Genomic DNA, 20,340 nt, shown 5'->3' on the forward strand with positions numbered 1-20,340 from the left:
TAAAAAATTGCAGCCAGAATTCGAAGGGATAAGAGTGACCGCTGCCTGACTATACACACACAGTCCTTGCAGCCACATCTGAACATCGTACTGAACTCAATAATCAAACTATAGAACAAAAACTGTTTATGCGGCCTGCAGTTCATTTATTCTCCACAAGATGGTGGTGTCACTTTTTTATGCGGAATGAAAGACACGGACGAGAAGCCATAGATGAAATGGGAGGAAGTCGAGAGGAGACATTGCTGGGACTGGCAGCAGAAGAGGTAAGAGTATTTTATATTTACACCTAGTTATCCTTATATCCCTCCCCCATCACTAGCAGTTACTGTTATACACATACAGTATATGGATGTGTACACATAGCTTCTAACTATCCGTTTTTCAGAGGGACAGTTCCTCTTTGGGAACCAAATCCCTCTGTCCCTCTTTTACAGATTTGTGTAAATATTTGTATCTTTCTTTTTACTAAAAATGTGTTTAATTGACTCTAAACTTTATTCCCATCATTCAAATAGACACATTTCTTGTTTTCAAATGTTGATGAATGAGGAATGAATGGAGGGAAACTACTGATGCTAGAAAACACCAGTGTGGGCTGAATGATAAAACTACATCTTTTGCTTCTGCATACCTCCCAACTTTTTGAGATGAGAAAGAGGGACACTTAAGCCACACCCCTGCCACACCCCTAATCACGCCCCCATCACACCCCTAGTCACGCATATGATAAAGATTTCATAAGAAAAATGTGGTTTTATAATTCAAACCACACTGGTCCTTTCTATCCTGGTTAATTTTCCTTTATTTTAACATTTCAAAATTAAGTAATATATCAATTTAAAGGATGGGAATGAAGTTTAGAGTCAATCAAACACATTTTTTAGTAGAGAAATATATATATTTACATAGAAAGAGGGACAAAGTCCTGAAAGAGGGACAAATGAGGGTGAAAGCGGGACAGAGGGACAGGACTCCCAAAGAGGGACTGTCCCTCCAAAAGAGGGACAGTTGGGAGCTATGCTTCTGAATTCTTTGTTGTATGCATGGCAAGGTGTGTGGAGGGGGCTTGGTTAGAGGTGCGGCAGGGACGTGTCTTATAGTGTCCCTCCTTCTTATCTCAAAAAGTTAGTAGGTATGTGTATAGTATATACATACCTCCCAACTTTTTGAGATGAGAAAGAGGGACACTTAAGCCACGCCCTGCCACACCCCTAATCACGCCCCCGCCACGCCCCTAGTCAGGCATACCTTAAAGATTTCATAAGAAAAATATTTTGTTTTATAATTCAAACCACACTGGTCCTTTCTATCCTGGTTCATTTTCCATCATATTAACATTTTAAAATTAGTACTATATCAATTTAAAGGATGGGAATAAAGTTTAGAGTCAATCACATTTTTAGTAAAAAAAAATAAAAAAAATAATATATACTGTATATTTACACAGAATGAGGGACGAAGTCCTGAAAGAGGGACAAATGAGGAAGAAAGAGGGACAGAAGGACAGGGCTCCCAAAGAGGGGAGCTATGGCAATGTATTTGGATCATTTATGACTGGAGGGCACAGACCTTACAGCACTGTTGCCGGTGTAATGTCTGATTGCGCTGCCCGGAAGCTCCCTTCCACACTGAGTAGCACGCATGCTCAGTGTGAAGTTAATTATGCTGCTGATGGTAAAATAATAAATATCTCCGCTTCCACACATCATACACTCGTCAAATTTTCAGGGTAGGGAGAGGATCCCCCGAACGACCTCTATGCCAAATTGCAGCCCCCGAGCCCCGCTGGTTCAGGAGATAGATTAGAGAAACCTATCTCGGGAACCAGTGGGTCTCGGGGGCTACAATTTGGCATAGAGGTAATTGGGGGGTTCCCTCCCTACCCTGAAAATTTGGGGAGTGTGGGATGTTTAGAAGCAGAGATATTTAGTATTTTACCATCAGCAGCATAATTCAATAGGAACTGTGGCCGCACAGTCTCCTACTGCGCATGCGGGGCAGCGCAAATCCAAAGGCAGCGCATTCAGACACAACACCGGAGGGAAGACGATCATGATAGGAGATAGCAGTCCTCCTCTGTAACATGATCCTGTGTGCCCAGCTTCTGCCTGTGCCTTATCTTCCAGCAGGTCTCAGCAGCCAGTGTCCATCCCCTCCCCTGGAGATTGTGCAGAGAGGGGGGAGGAAGGTCAGAGGGCACCGCTGCTAGAGCGTGACAGCCAGGCAGAGGACCCCGCATGTCACATTAGTTAGGAGCAGACAGTGAGGAGGACAGAATTCAACAGGAGATGTATGGGGAAGCAGGCACCACGTTTGCAAAGAGCAGAGCAAATCACCCGGGCTTTGTAACTGACGTCATTGCTCACTTCTGTGTAGGAAGTCCCGCAGTGACTGTTCTGTTCTCTATGATCGCTCTGCCGCTCCCCATCCTGACTTCTCAGCCCGGGACTCAGGCAGGCTATCGCGGGAGGGGGGATCAAGCCTCCCACAGCGGGAGAATCCCGACGAAAACGGGGCGGTTGGGGAGTATGGTATATACTCGGATACAAGTCGAGAAATTTAGGACTAACTCATAGTATAAAAGTGGGGGGGGGGGGGTGGACTTATACACGAGTAGTCCTAAATTTAACAACTTATAACCAAAATGAGAGGGCACCTTTCTCTCTCTCCCTCCCTGCAGTGCGTGCACTAGTGGCCGGGTATTGAGGTCCTCCGTAATCCCCGCAGCAGAAGGGAAGTGGTTGCCGGGGACTTTAATCCTCTTTCCCTCTATCACCCAAAGTGCAGCCGCCTCTCACTAACCTCCCAGTGTGTAATTGAATGCAGCGAAACATCGCAGCAGAAGCAAAGTCATTTCCCTTCCAGCGTCGGTTGCCATGCCTGCTCATCTTCCTCACTCGCACTGCGTCATGTGACTTCGGGAGCCGGCGGTACGCTAATGCACGTACCGCCGGCTCCCGAAGTCACATGACGCGGTGTGAGTGAGGAAGATGAGCGGGCATGGCAACCGGCGCTGGAAGGGAAATGACTTTGCTTCTGCTGCGATGTTTCGCTGCATTCAATTACACACGGGGAGGTTAGTGAGAGGCGGATGCACTTTGGGTGATGGAGGGAGGGAGGATTAAAGTCCCCGGCAACCACTTCCCTTCTGCTGCGGGGATTACGGAGGACCTCAATACCCGGCCACTAGTGCACGCACAGCAGGGAGGGAGAGAGAGAAAGGTGCCCTCTCATTAAAGCCTCCGGCAACCACTTCACTTCTGCTGCAGTATTACTCTGCATTAAATTACATGGGGGGGGGGGGGGGGATAGAGAGAGGTGGCTGCCCTTTGGGTGATGGTGGGTGAGAAGGAGGATCAATGTCCCCTGTCACAAGTGCCATGCAGTCTGCAGGGTGGGGGAGAGACAATCATGGCTGCACTTGGGGGCCAGGAGGGATTCATGGCCACAATACTTTACGCAGTGCAGACATTAACCCCTCCTAGTCCCCAAGTGCAGCCATTAACTTTGAGGGGTAGACTTATACTTGAGCCTCTAAAAAAATCCAGTTTAAGAGGCTCAAATAATGGGGTCGACTTGTACACGAGGTCGACTTGTATCCGAGTATATACGGTATGTTATGTCTTCTTTATCCCCAGCTCCTCTACCAGAGGCCTGTGAGCTGGAGAGTTCTGCACAGAGTCTTATCTGTTCCTATCACTACACAGAGAGCTCTGATGTTCCTGACATCTGTTTGAGACAATCTTCTAGCTTAGGAGTGAAAGCAATGACTACTCCTGCCACCACTGGGACCTCTTTGGTCTTCACCCTCCAGAGTCTCTCTAGTTCCTCTCTCAGGCTCTGGTACTACTTCAGTTCCTCATTCTCCTCCCCCCGATGTTGCTGTCACTTGGAGCTGCCACATCTGTCACCACTGTTGTCTTCTGGTCCTTGTCTACTACCTTGATAGCTGGTTGGTTGGCCAGAGCCTGTCTGTCCATCTGGATGTAGACGTCCTATGCTGTGCAGATGTTGCTGTACACAATGCAAGCTACATCATGTGGCTGTGCCATTCAGTGTTTGCTGTCCCTGCCTGTGTCTTACGCCCCTCCTCTATGTGCTGGACTGTCCCTGAGGCTTCTCTGTACAGCCTGCACCTTAGCTCTGATGTAGGTGATCTCCACTTCTATGGATCTGGTGCTTAGTGTCTTGTTTTGTTCTTTCACTTCAGGTTTACTTTAGTATCATAAGGTATAACCCTCAGCCTCCACAATGCAGAGTGTGTGGCACATGTAATACTTTCCTGCCCTGATACAGCCCAGGTTCCTGCAGTCTAGATAATTCTCATGTTGTTATCTGCCTACAGATAAGGACTGTTTGTATGGATCACATGACCACACCAGTGAGGATGGACGAGGACTGGAGTCACATGACTGAGAGGATATTCAACCTCACCCTGGAGATCATCAGCCTGCTGACCGGAGAGGTGAGGAGGGTTCTGGGAGGTAATGTGACATCACTCTTAATAATCCAACATACACCTCATCAGACTGGTAAGGAAGAATTGGACCTGTGTATTGGCAGGTACAAGCCGTGACACAGAGCTGCCTCTCGCTAATGTGCTGCACACTGCTCTTCCATCTCCCCGACACATCTCCTTTCCAGCTGTTAAAGGGAACCTGAAGTGACAAGGATATGGAGGCTGCCATGTTTATCTCCTTTTAAGCAATACCAGTTGCCTGCCTGCTCTGCTGATCCTCTGCCTCTAATACCATTAGCCTTAGACCCTGAACCAGCATGCAGCAGATCAGGTGTTTCTGACATTATTATCAGATCTGACAAGATTAGCTGCATACTTGTGTCTTGTGTGATTCAGACAGTACTGCAACCAAATAGACCAGCAGGACTGCCAAGCAATGGTATTGTTTAAAAGGAAATACATAAATATTGCATCCTCCATATCCCTCTCACTTCAGGTTCCCTTTTAGGCAGAGATCTCAGGATGATGGTGAGCAGCATATTGTTGACGTGGTAACATACTGCAGGTGAGCTAACACTCTCTGCTGTGGCCTGTCCCCACCAACACGCAGGTTCATTTACAAACACAGGATTTACAGCTTCAGAAACCCAGATTGCGCTGCATACATCACTTCAGCACCTTATCTAGCAGACAGGGTCACGAGACTGCAGTCCACATTGCACTTCAGGAGGAAGCATCGGAGTCCCATGAGGCGTGGCGTGAACCACATGTGAGTGACCTCCCTGTGACTTTGTCCGCTGGGTAAGGTGCTGAAGTGTTGAGTGCAGTGTTTCCTACTTCAGAAACCAGGATTTGAACACTAACACTAGTGATGAGTAACATTGTGGAATGTCACATGACATCACTCTATGTCTACTAATAAAGCACAGTCCTGGCCAGAGAGGTGAGGAGGATTCTGGGAGGTCCCATAACATTGCTGGTGGTTTTTCAATACAGGGATTTCCTCCTGTGAAGTCTGGTGATCAGGTGACAATCACAGTTCCTCCACCTCACTTCCTGGTATCTGACAGAAACATGAAGAAGAAGATTCTGCAAGTAATCAACAAGATGACTGAGTTGCTGATGGGAGAGGTGAGCAGTGCTGGGAATTATTGGACATTGCCCAGTAATGGCAAGGGAAATGTCTGGATGGTGACTGTCATTGTGTATGTCAGGTTCCTATAGGTTGTCAGGATGTCCTAACCTTCTGCTCCAAGGTGGACTGGCAGTATGTAGAAGGACACAAAGACCTCTCCAAGGACATCATGATGGAGAACCAGCCACCCCCCACATCAGCGGGTAAGAGGAGACTTTAATTTCTTGTATAGAGAGCAGTATGGAGGGTCCACCTAGATCCCCCATCCTCTGATAATTACATGAAGACACAGTATACATTCAGTGTGTGTGTGTGTGTGTGTTTTCTACAGAAGGATCCAGGAAGAGCTACCCACCAGAGATATGTACAGGTCCTCTTTATTTCTGGGATTGCCCACAGGAAGATCACACCATCCCCCACCATTATCAGGTAGGTGGAACTGAGGGTTTAAAGCATAGCTGAAGTGAGGAAACTTACTTGAGGTTTGATACTTACCTAAGAAAAGGGATGACTCTGGATGGCATAAAGCCTTCCCAGTCCTCGGTCCTTCTTGCTGTTCCAGTGCCGTTCCTCACTGACGTTACATGACTGGCTGTGTTTTTGGTACTCCTTGGCAGCCCTGGGAAGAACTCATCCCTGAGTGTTTCCAAAGATGCATCCGCAGTACAGATGTGCTCGATTTTGGAAGTACTCGGGGATGCAAGTATTCCTGAAGGCTACATGAGGAGTGCTGAAGAGGTTTTATACCTTGCAGGTCAAATAACTTCAACAGGGGACAAAGATGGAACAGCGGGACAGAGAGTGGACTAGGAAGGGTCTATGGTATCCACAGTCTTCCCTCTACATACAGTGGCTTGCAAAAGTATTCGGCCCCCTTGAAGTTTTCCACATTTTGTCATATTACTGCCACAAACATGAATCAATTTTATTGGAATGTCACATGAAAGACCAATACAAAGTGGTGTACACGTGAGAAGTGGAATGAAAATCATACATGATTCCAAACATTTATTACAAATCAATAACTGCAAAGTGGGATGTGCGTGATTATTCAGCCCCCTTTGGTCTGAGTGTAGTCAGTTGCCCATAGACATTGCCTGCTGAGTGCTAATGACTAAATAGAGTGCACCTGTGTGTAATCTAATGTCAGTACAAATACAGCTGCTCTGTGATGGCCTCTGAGGTTGTCTAAGAGAATACTGGGAGCAACAACACCATGAAGTACAAAGAACACACCAGACAGGTCAGGGATCAAGTTATTGAGAAATTTAAAGCAGGCTTAGGCTACAAAAAGATTTCCAAAGCCTTGAACGTCCCATGAAGCACTGTTCAAGCGATCATTCAGAAATGGAAGGAGTATGGCACAACTGTTAACCTACCAAGACAAGGCCGTCCACCTAAACTCACAGGCCAAACAAGGAGAGCGCTGGTCAGAAATGCAATCAAGAGGCCTATGGTGACTCTGAACCAGCTGCAGAGATCTACAGCTCAGGTGGGGGAATCTGTCCATAGGACAACTTTTAGTTGTGCACTGCACAAAGTTGGCTCTTATGGAAGAGTGACAAGAAGAAAGCCATTGTTAACAGAAAAGCATAAGAAGTCCCGTTTGCAGTTTGCCACAAGCCATGTGGGGGACGCAGCAAACATGTGGAAGAAGGTGCTCTGGTCAGATGAGACCAAAATGGAACTTTTTGGCCAAAATGCAAAACGCTATGTGTGGCGGAAAACTAACACTGCACATCACTCTGAACACACCCTCCACACTGTCAAATATGGTGGTGGCAGCATCATGCTCTGGGGGTGTTTCTCTTCAGCAGGGACAGAGAAGCTGGTCAGAGTTGATAGGAAGATGGATGGCTTCCTATCCAGTCCAGAATCAGATTCAAGATACTGTGTCTGACCTACAAATCTGTCCACAAAACCTGTCCAATCTACATTTCCGATCTTACTCAGAGGTACACACCTAGCCGCTCACTCTTCCAATGAACTTCGCCTAATTGCCCCCCGCATCACCCAGTCCCATGCACGCCTCCAGGACTTCTCAAGAGCTGCTCCAACACTATGGAACTCCCTACCTCCACCCATTAGGGCAGCCCCCTCCTTCAACATCTTCAAGAAACCCCTCAAAACTCACCTTTTCACTCTGGCCTACTACCCCTCACAAGTGCTCTAAACCTACAGCTGAACTCTGGTCCCCTACCGTTCGTGTCCTTACCTCTCCCTCTAGATTGTAAGCCTTTGGGCAGGGTCCTCCTCCTTTTGTGTCCTACCTGATCATGCACCTCCATTACTGTGAACCCATGCTATGCATCTGAGTGAACCTAACTTGCCTAATCTCTATGCTCCATCCAGTGACTGACTAAGCATTACCTGGTACTCATACTGTGCTGTGTGATCTGGTTTTCTTGTATTCCTGTATTGTCATATGGCTGTATGTCACCCCTAAATATTGTCAACCTAAATTAATGTTCAGCGATGCGTAATATGTTGGCGCTTTATAAATACAATACATAATAATAATGGAGCCATATAGAGGGCAATCTTGGAAGAAAACCTCTTGGAGTCCGCAAAAGACTTGAGACTGGGGCGGAGGTTCACCTTCCAGCGGGACAATGACCCTAAACATAAAGCCAGGGCAACAATGGAATGGTTTAAAACAAAACATATCCATGTGTTAGAATGGCCCAGCCAAAGTCCAGATCTAAATCCAATCGAGAATCTGTGGCAAGATCTGAAAACTGCTGTTCACAAACGCTGTCCATCTAATCTGACTGAGCTGGAGCTGTTTTGCAAAGAAGAATGGGCAAGGATTTAAGTCTCTAGATGTGCAGAGCTGGTAGAGACATACCCTAAAAAACCGACAGCTGTAATTGCAGCAAAAGGTGTTTCTACAAAGTATTGACTCAGGGGGTTGAATAATTACGCACACCCCACTTTTCTGTTTTTGATTTGTAAAAAAATGTTTGGAATCATGTATGATTTTCGTTCCACTTCTCACCTGTACACCACTTTGTATTGGTCTTTCACGTGGAATTCCAATAAAATTGATTCATGTTTGTGGCAGTAATGTGACAAAATGTGGAAAACTTCAAGGGGGCCGAATACTTTTGCAAGCCACTGTAGGTAAGTATCTAACCTGAAGCAAGTTTCCTCACTTCAGTTTCATTTTAACCCTCCTGGCGGTTTGCTAAAAAATCGCCAGGGGGCAGCAAATCTTTTTTTTTTTTTTTTAATTTTTTTTTTTTTTCATGTAGTGAGACAAAGTCTCGCTACATGATAGCCGCTGCTCAGCGGCATCCCCCCAGCCCCTCCGATCTCCAAGTCTATGAAATGATATTCTTTTTGGTTTTTGTAAATTAACTTGTAAATTTCTAAAATGTTCTCTTGATTTTTTGAATACAGGGTGTAGATTTGACTGATCTAAAAAATGATATTGTAGACAAAGAAGAGACTCAAGTGAAGTTTCAACAGCAATCTGCAGTGGAAGGTGGATTAATAAAGTCTATAAAAAAGGAAGAAGAAGAGACGTATGTGAAGAGTGATCAGCAGTGTATGGAGGAGGGTGACATGATGAGGGCAATTAAGGGGGAAGAAGAAGAGACGTGTGTGAGGAGTGATCAGCAGACTATGGAGGAGGGTGTCATGGTGAGGATAATTAAAGAGGAGGAAGAAGAAACGTATGAGGGAGATGATTGCCTCTCTATGGAGGAAGGTGAAATGTTGAGGACAAATAAAGAAGATGCGTATGTAACAAGTGATCATCAAACTATTGAAGATAATTGTCCTCTGAATATTAGCACAGGTAAGTTATAAACACCAAATGCTGAAATAGTTTTTATTTTCTTCTGATGAGATTAGATTGGAGTAATGGGAGATACAATGTTTAAAGGATACCACAACTGAAATGTGGCATAATGAGATAGACATGGGTATGCACAGTGCCTAGCACACAAATAACTATGCTGTGTTCCTTTTTTTCTTTCTCTGCCTGAAAGAGGTAAATATCAGGTATGTAAGTGGCTGACTCAGTCCTGACTCAGACAGGAAGTGACTACAGTGTGACCTTCACTGATAAGAAATTCCAACTATAAAACACTTTCCTAGAAGAAAATGGCTTCTGAGAGCAAGAAAGAGATAAAAAAGGGGGAAATTCTTATCAGCGAGGGTCATACCCATGTCTATCTCATTATGCCACATGTCAGTTGTGGTTTCCTTTAAAGACCCCAGTCCATCTAAATTAAAGTAAACCAGGTGTATTTATAGTTAACTGGAGCGTCCTCCAGCCACACGAGGTTTGTGGGCTAACTCACCGTCCTATCCGGTGGCTCTGTGATCTTCGAATCCTCTCTGGTGGGCTCGGGCGCACGCTTACTCCATCACGCTCCCACTGGGGAGAGCGTTCTACCTGTGCAGTAGCACTGTGCAGCTGGGCCACGTATGCGCAGAAGCGTATGACTGCCTAGATTACTGGGGAGGGTTAAAAGATAACGGAACGGATAACGGAGGCTGGAGGAAGCCCCAGGTAAGTATAAATACACCCTTGATGGAATCCTCATGTACACTTTAAGCATTCTATGGATTCTCTTCTGATATAAAGATATAATTACCTGCCAGGTCTTTATCTTCTGAACCACTCCCGGAGCCTCCTGTCTGCCGAACTCTGTTGTGTAGCACCACCCCCTTGTAGAAAAGGTCCTTAGCACTTCTCTATCCCTAGATAGAGAAAGTTCCATTAGACTCTTCTGCAAGGGGGCGGACACGGGGCTCCTGGATTGATTCAGAAGATAAAGGACCAGAAGGTAATTATAAATATAAATGAGAAGAAGATCAGTCGAATATTCAGTTTAGACTGAATAAGCTCTTAGATTTAGGACTACTGAGATAAGGTGAAGAGGAACAAGTTAGTGATGTGTAAAGAGAAGTTTTAGTTATATGATAAAGTGAAGGATAGGGGCATCTGAGGCTTGATATTTGTGACCATGTGAGGTTAAGGTCCATCTCCATTCCTCAGTACAGTATAACATCATAGTACCAACAAATGAGGAGATACCGTACACCATATGAAAGGCCCATCTCCATTCCTCAGTATAACATCATAGTACCAACAAATGAGGAGGAGATACTGTACACCATATGAGAGTCCCATCTCCATTCCTCAGTATAACATCATAGTACCAACAAATGAGGAGGAGATACCGTACACCATATGAAAGGCCCATCTCCATTCCTCAGTATATCATCATAGTACCAACAAATGAGGAGGAGATACTGTACACCATATGAAAGGCCCATCTCCATTCCTCAGTATAACATCATAGCACCAACAAATGAGGAGGAGATACTGTACACCATATGAAAGGCCCATCTCCATTCCTCAGTATAACATCATAGTACCAACACATGAGGAGGAGATACTGTACACCATATGAAAGGCCCATCTCCATTCCTCAGTATAACATCATAGCACCAACAAATGAGGAGGAGATACTGTACACCATATGAAAGGTCCATCTCCATTCCTCAGTATAACAGCATAGTGCCAACAAATGAGGAGGAGATACTGTACACCATATGAAAGATCCATCCCCATTCCTCAGTATAACATCATAGCACCAACAAATGAGGAGGAGATACTGTACACCATATGAAAGGCCCATCTCCATTCCTCAGTATAACATCATAGCGCCAACAAATGAGGAGGAGATACTGTACACCATATGAAAGGCCCATCTCCATTCCTCAGTATAACATCATAGTACCAACAAATGAGGAGGAGATACTGTACACCATATGGAAGGTTCATCTCCATTCCTCAGTATAACATCATAGCGCCAACAAATGAGGAGGAGATACTGTACACCATATGAAAGGCCCATCTCCATTCCTCAGTATAACATCATAGTACCAACAAATGAGGAGGAGATACTGTACACCATATGGAAGGTTCATCTCCATTCCTCAGTATAACATCATAATACCAACAAATGAGGAGGAGATCCTGTACATCATATGAAAGGCCCATCTCCATTCCTCAGTATAATATCATAGTACCAACAAAGGAGGAGGAGATACTGTACACCATATGAAAGGTCCTTCTCTATTCCTCAGTATAACTTCATAGCATCAACAAATGAGGAGGAGATACTGTACACCATATGAAAGGCCCATCTCCATTCCTCAGTATAACATCATAGCACCAACAAATGAGGAGGAGATACTGTACACCATATGAAAGGTCCATCTCTATTCCTCAGTATAACATCATAATGCCAACACATGAGGAGGAGATACTGTACACCATATGAAAGGACCTTCTCCATTCCTCAGTATAACATCATAGTACCAACAAATGAGGAGGAGATACTGTACACCATATGAAATGCCCATCTCCATTCCTCAGTAGAACATCATAGCACCAACAAATGAGGAGGAGATACTGTACACCATATGAAAGGTCCATCTCTATTCCTCAGTATAACATCATAATGCCAACACATGAGGAGGAGATACTGTACACCATATGAAAGGACCTTCTCCATTCCTCAGTATAACATCATAGTACCAACAAATGAGGAGGAGATACTGTACACCATATGAAAGGCCCATCTCCATTCCATAGTATAACATCATAGCACCAACAAATGAGGAGGAGATACTGTACACCATATGAAAGGCCCATCTCCATTCCTCAGTATAACATCATAGCGCCAACAAATGAGGAGGAGATACTGTACACCATATGAAAGGCCCATCTCCATTCCTCAGTATAGCATCATAGCACCAACAAATGAGGAGGAGATACTGTACACCGTATGAAAGTGCCATCTCCATTCCTCAGTATAACATCATAGCACCAACAAATGAGGAGGAGATACTGTACACCGTATGAAAGACCCATCTCCATTCCTTAATGTAAAACTATCCTCAGTATACCAACAGTGTGATCCAGTTTTTGACAGTTGATTTTGGTGTACTCTGTATTAGTATGTGCATCCTTTTTTTATGTCAGGGATTTGATATGGTTTTTAATTTTCCAACCCAACAGATGGACATGATGTTGGGAACTCTTTAGAGGGACATCTTCATCCGAGTGACGCATCACCGATGCCACATCAGGCACATGAGGGCACAGACGTCCATACTTGTTCTGAGTGTGGCAAAAGTTTTAATCTTTCAAGAAATCTTCGTAGACACCAGAAACGTCACACAAACAAGTGGCCTTTTTCATGTTCAGCGTGTGGGAAAGGTTTTATTGACAAAAGAGACTGTCTTACACACCAGTTAACTCACACAGGCGAGCGGCCTTTTTCATGTTCAGATTGTGGGAAATGGTTTACTCGGAAATCAAGCCTGCTTACTCACCAGAGAAGTCACACAGGTGATTGGCCCTTTTCTTGTTCTGACTGTGGGAAAGGTTTCTTTCAGAGAGGAGCACTTTTAACGCACCAGATAAGTCACACAGGAGATTGGCCATTTATATGCTCAGAGTGTGGGAAAGGTTTTGGAAGGAAAAGAGAGCTTTTTATACATCAGGGAATTCACACAGAGGAACGTCCGTTCTCATGTTCAGAGTGTGGAAAACTTTTCTATGAAAAAAGTAGGCTCAATCGTCACCGGAAAGTTCACACAGGGGTACGTCCGTTCTCGTGTACAGAGTGTGGAAAAAATTTCAATGAAAAAAGCAGGCTCAATCGTCACCTGAAAGTGCACACAGGGGAACGCCCCTTTCCATGTACAGAGTGTGGGAAAAGCTTTTATGAAAAAAATAGGCTGAAACGTCACCAGAAAGTCCATACAGGGGAACGTCCCTTTTCATGCTCAGAGTGTGGGAAATGTTTCCCAAATAAAGATAATCTTACTGCACACGAAAGAAGCCACATAGGCAAACAACCTTTTACGTGTACAGAGTGTGGCAAATGTTTTACCCGCAAAAACAGCCTTCTTCTACACATGGCAAGACACACAGGTGAGATCACTGAAGCCATGGAGCCGGAGATGGGATTGTGGTGAAATGTGGCCCTCAGCAAGGTAGTAGTAGCTTTGGCTACCGCCTTCTGTTTGCGGTACACGTGGGTGGGCACAGGGGCTCGGGGGGATGAACGCTAGGCCCTAGGATTGTCCCTAGGTTGCCTAGTGGATGATTCAGCTCTGCATGGAGCAGCCATACAATAACAAAACGTATAACATTCTCCAGACTAGATTGCTTCATTACGATTTGGAATCAAGCTAACTTTAAAGGGAACCTGAGAGTGATATTGAGGCTTCCATATTTTTTCCTTTTAAACAATACCAGTTGCCTGGCCGCCCTGCTGGTCTATTCGGCTGCAGAAGTGTCTAAATCACACCAGAAACAAGCATGCGACTAATCTTTTAAGACTTGACAATATTGTCAGAAAACACCTGATATGCTGCATGCTTGTTCAGGGGCTACGGCTAAAAGTATTAGAGGTAGAGGATCAGCAGTATAGCCAGACAACCAGTATTGCTTAAAAGGAAATACATGTGGCAGCCTCCATATCTTTTTCACTTCAGGTGACTTTAAAGAAATGCTATGAAGAAAACAATTTTACATGGCAGAGAAGGGTGCTGTACATGGAAGATGGGGCTGCTGTACATATGAGAGGGGGCTGCTGTTCATGGGTGAGGAGGGTGCTGTACATGGGAGATAAAGTTGCTGTACATGGGAGATGAGGCTGCTGTACATGGGAGATGAAGTTGATGTACATGGGAGATGAGGCTGCTGTACATTTGAGAGGGGGCTGCTGTTCATGGGTGAGGAGGGTGCTGTACATGGGAGATGAGGCTGCTGTACATGGGAGATGAAGGTGCTTTACTTGGGAGATGAAGGTGCTGTACTTGGGAGATAAGGCTGCTACACATGAGAGGGTCTGTTATGCATTAGAAATGGAGATGCTTTATATGGGATTGAGGGCAGCTGTACATGGGAGAGGGATTGTTATACATGGGAGAGGGCTGCTGTACATGGGATAGGGATGCTGTACGTGGGAGAGGGCTGCAGTACATGGGAGATGGAGCTGCTGTACTTGGAAGATGGGGCTGCTGTACATGTGAGATGGGGCTGGAGTAAATGGGAAATTGGGCTTCTGTACAGAGATTGGGCTGCTGTACATGGGAGATTGGGCTGCTGTACATGGAAGAGGAGGCTGCTGTATATGGATGAGAGGGCTGCTGTGTGTGTGGGAGAAGGGGTGTTGTACATTGAAGAGGGGAAAGCTGTACATGTTAGATGGGGAAGCTGTTCATGGGATTGAGGGCTGCTGTACATGTGAGAGAGACAGCTGTACAATGGAAGATGGGTTTTCTGTACATGGGAGATGGTGCTGCTGTACATGGAAGAGGAGTTGCTATACATGGAAGAGGGGGATGCTGTACATAGGAGTGGGAGCTGCTGTACATTGGAGGGGGGCTGCTGTGCAGGGGAAATGGGGCTGCTGTACACGGAAGAGGGGGCTGCTGTACGTGTATGAGGGGATGCTGTACATGTCACAGTGTGTCTGTAATGAGGTATAAATACACTATGTACACAGAGAATGTGAGCTGTAATAGGGGTGTAATGTGACTACAAAGCAGGTTATAAACTCACTCTGTGCTTCCACTCCAATTCAGTGTGTAATTAGACATCATTTTCAGTATGCCAACATTTCTGTACTAAAAATATTTTTTTTCTGGTCTTATGTTATTGTAATTTCCTGAGATAATGAAATGTGGGTTTTCATTACCTGTAAGCCATAAGCCTGTAAGAGATAAACACATGAAATATATATATCACTCTGTGTGCAAGGAATCTGTCAATTTCAATTGTAATTTACATTCTGAAATGTATTCCTGGTGGTGACATCTTTAGTCCTGCCAGGTGATCTGTACAGAATGTTCGTTACTGAGAGTTCTGTGCGCAGAGGGAGATGCTGCTTGCTTGGCAGTAGGAAAAAGCTGTTATTTCCCACAATGTAACGAGGTTCACAGACGGCAACCTGTCAGGGTCTTGGTCATGACGTCACACTGTGGGAGGGGTTTTACCACAATATCACCCATGTAGACCCCCCTGATAGTCTACTTGAGAAAATATAAAGATTTCTCGTTGGGAAAGGGGGTCTCAGCTACTGATTGGGATGAAGTTCAATCCTGGGTTAAAGTTCCTCTTTAAATGAATAAACGTTTTGATGACGTTCTGATTTATTGAGATGCACCTGTGTGATAACGTTGCAGGCAGACATCTTGTGTGTCTGACCGCATTGGGAGCAGCATTATGCATGAGAATAGTTTCCTGTGTGACAATCTAGCCTGTATACAAAGCTTAGGTGAGAGCTAACGATCACATGAGAGGCGGCGGCTGGAATAAACCCCTCCAGGCTAGCGACATGTTCTGTTGCTCTGCAGGAGGAGGAGGGGCTGTCAGAGTGGGCGGGGTGAGTGGGGAGAACAATGCCCTTGGCCCAGTCAATCCAATAGACTGATTTCTGGCTGTGAGATAACGGAAAATTGTTACTTCCCTATCGGTAATTTTCCTTTCCCGATGCTTACATGTCATCACCCTTGGGTAGATGTCCCGCCCCCTCCACCCCATAGGATCTTATGTTTATAAATTTCAGCCCCCCTCCTACCTCTCTAGGCTATGTAAGCCTTGATCACTGAAGCCAATAGAAGGGAGGGGTCGTGTGACGACATGTAAGCATCGGGAAAGGAAAATGACCGATCGGTAAGTAACAATTTTCTGTTTTCCCTATGCTTCATGTCGTCACCCTTGGGACTTAACTAGGAAGAAAGAATGAAGGGAGGGAGACCAAATTTGCTGTGCACAAAATCAATAAGTTTACTTAATTATTCAGTGTGAGACAACAGTACAGTTTTTTTCCAAACAAAGCAGATGTTTGTGAAGTCATATCAACCCTGTAATGTCTCATGAATGTGTGGATGTTAGACCAGTTAGCTGCCTGGCATATTTTTTCTGCTGGCACATTGTTGAATGCCGCCCACGATGTTGATAGGCTTCTAGTAGAGTGTGCCGCTAGCTGCTCAGGCAGATCTAGATTGAGAGTTCTACACGCCATCTGTATGGCTTTCACCAGCCACGAAGCGATTGTTCGTATAGAAGCTGGCTCCCCTTTCCTGTATCCATTAGGTACTGTCCATAGCCTCTCAGTTTTCTTGAAGTCTGCCGTAGATTGCAGGTATACCTCTATCGCATGCACGACATCTAAAGGATGAGACTGCTCCATATCATCTGTTCTGAACGCAGGCAAGGTCTAGTCTTGATTTAAGTGGAACGTTGTTACTTTTGGGAGAAATTGTTGTAGCGGTCTTAAGATTACACGGTCTGGAAATATTGTCAGATAAGGCTCCTTACATCCCAATGCCTGCAACTCTGACACTCTCCTAGCAGAAACCATGGCCACTAAAAAGACGTTTTTTAGTGTCTTTTGCCACAGACTACATCTTTCAGTAGGGTGAAAAGGAGGTGAAGAGAAAACTTCCAGGACCAGTGGTGAATCCCACTTGGGGAATATTGTCTTTTTGGGTGGTCTCAATTTGAGAACTGCCTTCATAAATAGTTTAATTAACGGGTTCGTCACCCAAGAAATTCCCGTAAGCGTTGAGAGAGCTGACGTATGTACTTTTAGAGTGTGATAAGCTAGGCCTAAATCCAAACCTGCTTGTAAGAAGTCAAGTATGTGGTGAAGTTCGGGATTTATGGGATTAAATCCTTTACTTTGAGCCGCCTGAATAACAAATCTATTCCACACCCTTTTATAGGTAGTATTAGTGGTTGGTTTCCTCGATTGTAACATGGTTTGTATTACTGCTTCTGAACAACCTTCTTTTTTCAGCCTTTGCCCTTCAATTTCCATGCCATCAGGCTCAGTCTCTCTGGATTCTGATGATATATCACTCCCTGGTATAGAAGGTTGTGGCTGCAGGGTAGAGGTAGAGGTGGCTGAAGACTCATCTCCCACAATAAAGGAAACCAGGGTTGGTTGGGCCAATGTGGTATGATTGCTATCAGTGTTAGGTTCTCTGTAAGTAATCTCCGTAGAAGACGATGAATCAGGGGTACTGGTGGAAATGCATATGCTAGCTTGGAGTCCTAGGGTGCTGTGATTGCATCCACCGCTAAGGCACTGCTGCACCGGTACCTGGTTATAAATCTGCTGCATTTTGTATTCTGGGGCGTGGCCATAAGGTCTAAGTCCGGCTCCCCTAGAGTTTTGCAGACCCACTGATAGATTTCCTGGGAAAGACACCATTCGTTGTTGTGAATCGTGTGTCTACTTAGGTAGTCCGCCGTAGTGTTGAGATATCCCCTGGGATGTAAATTGCCTTCACGTCCCAAATGTTCAGTTCTGCGAATTGGAAGATTTTGGCTGTTTCCTGCAGTAGTTGAAGACTCCATGTTCCCGCCCTGCTTCCTGAGGTAGCTTACTGCTGTGGAATTGTCCATCTTTAACAATACAGTCTTCTCTGAAATTATGTGTCGAAAATTCAGCAATGCTTGATAAGCCGCCCGAATCTCTAATAAGTTCGCCGGAGTGTGATTTTGAGGTGTCTCCCACCGGCCTTGAGCAATCAACTGTCCGCAGTGGGCCCCCCCAGCCCTTGGCACTGGCGTCTGAAGTAACAGTGATCTGTTGCCCAGGCTGGATGAGATGGTATTTGCACAGATTCTCCCTTATTGTCCACCATGATAGGCTGTTCTTCATCAGAGAGGTTAAGGTTATTGCTTGATTGAAGTTGTTCCTCTCCCATTGGGTTAGGAAGCCCCACTGAAAAGGCCTTATATGCCAGTGGGCCCATCGGATCATCGGAATAGTAGATGTTAGAGTCCCTATGTAGCTCAAACATTCTCTCACCGGTAGGCTCCTCAATGACTGAATATGTTGAGTCTTGGCTATCACCGCCTCCATCTTCTCTCGAGGTAACGATATTGAGTTGTTCTCCGTGTTTAGTAAAGCTCCCAGGAACACCATCACTTTGGTTGGTTCTAACTGGCTTTTCTCCATATTGATTTTCCAACCAAATTGTTTCAGCGTGAGCAGTAACTTCTCCCGATGTTGTCTGATCATTTCTAAGTCCTGTGCCACCAGTAACAGGTCGTCTAGATAATGAAAGATGCGAAGACCTTGAACACGAAGAAGCAGTGGCGTAGCTAAGGAGCTGTGGGCCCCGATGCAAGTTTTACAATGGGGCCCCCCAGGCACTCTATACATAACAATTAATACGGCGCACCAAAACCTGACAATGGCAACTACAGTGTCAGAGGAGCAAGAAGGGGATGGGGAAGAGCTTGTTAATGTTTACCACTACTCAATGTATATATAGAAGTGATTATTATGAGCACAGGACCAATAGAGAGCTAATACTGTACTTGAGGAAGGGCCCTTTGGGGCCCCTCTGGCCCAAGGGCCCCGATGCGGTCGCTACCGCTGCACCCCCTATTGCTACGCCCCTGCGAAGAAGAGTTACTACTGCCAGGAGGACTTTGGAGAACGTTCGTGGCGCTGTACATATCCCAAAGGGGAGACATGTAAACTGATAGTGGTTTTCCCTCACTGCGAACCTTAGATATTTTTGGGAGGCAGGGGCGATTGGGATAAGTAAATATGCGTCATCCAGGTCCGCAGAAAGCATCCAATCTGACCTCCTTATGCACTAGACTATCTATTGTAGGGTCTCCATTTTGTATCTTCGCAGTTGGATGTGTTGGTTGAGAAATCTTAGGTCCATCACCGGACGCCAGTTGCCCGTTTTCTTCAAAACGAAAAATAAGGGGGAATAGAGGCCAAGCTTTCTCTCCAATTCCGGAACTGGGACTATCACTTTCTTTACTAATAGCGTTTGTGTGTAATCCTCCAGAATTTTCAGCTTGTCTGCAGATCTCGGTATACTTGTTGGTACAAATTTTGATTGTGGAAATCGTCCTTATAACCCAGTATTAGTTTGCTGGAAATTAGGCCGTCTGTTCCTTCTATCCTGAGGTATCAACCCCGATTCCCCCCCCCCCCCCCCCCCCCCCCCCCCGTCACCCTCTGTATGGCTGTGTCCATTTCACTTCCGAACAGATGTTCTCCGTCGAATGATATCTTACACCATTCCTGCCTCGACAAGGGGTCGGCCACCCAGGCTTTGAGCCATAGAGCTCTCTTTGCCACTACTGATGAATACATTGCTCTGACGGAGCATCTCACCACGTCCACCGCAGCTTCTATATAATCCGCCGATAACTTTAGATCCTCTAATCCTGTTATTATTGCCTCTTTGTCAGCGTCAGCTTTAATTGCATCTTCTATATTAGCTATCCAAACTCTAAGTGCTCTGGAAACAGAAGTGATGGCAATCGCCGGTCTGGCAGAACCACCCACAGTAGTGTAGATCTTCTTAAGTTCAGAATCTATCCTTCTGTCCATCACATCTCTAAAACTGACATCGGCCTCCCTCGGTAAGGTAGTTGGTCTGGCAAGCCTTACAACTGAATTGTCCACCGTCGGTGGGTTGTCCAGTTGTTTCACATCCTGGTCCTGCATAGGGTATAGTTTTGCCAGTCTATTATGGAGAGGAGGTTTTTTCTCTGCCCTTGTCAATTCTTCTCTAATCATATCCGCTATTTTGTCCATGAGAGGAAAAGGTGTCACCTTCTTTTTGAGATGAGAATAGTATTGCTTGTGTTTTTTTGGGGTTATCCGTAGTATCAGTTATGTCTTCATCATCCCATTCTATCGCCTGTCTCACA

At 45.3% G+C, this 20,340-nt stretch overlaps 1 protein-coding gene across 1 annotated transcript; it reads left to right on the forward strand.

The window, feature by feature from the left end:
- Positions 1–218: 218 nt before the first annotated feature.
- Positions 219–19,605, forward strand: LOC137537003 (oocyte zinc finger protein XlCOF22-like). Its single transcript, XM_068259163.1, has 7 exons — positions 219–266; positions 4,349–4,468; positions 5,459–5,593; positions 5,677–5,800; positions 5,929–6,026; positions 9,000–9,399; positions 12,643–19,605. The coding sequence occupies exons 1-7, from the start codon at positions 219–221 to the stop codon at positions 13,605–13,607; spliced, it is 1,890 nt and encodes a 629-aa protein (XP_068115264.1). The 3' UTR covers positions 13,608–19,605.
- The last annotated feature ends 735 nt before the right edge of the window (positions 19,606–20,340 follow it).

This window comes from Hyperolius riggenbachi, chromosome 10, assembly GCF_040937935.1.
Source record: "Hyperolius riggenbachi isolate aHypRig1 chromosome 10, aHypRig1.pri, whole genome shotgun sequence".
Classification (NCBI taxonomy): Eukaryota; Metazoa; Chordata; class Amphibia; order Anura; family Hyperoliidae; genus Hyperolius; species Hyperolius riggenbachi.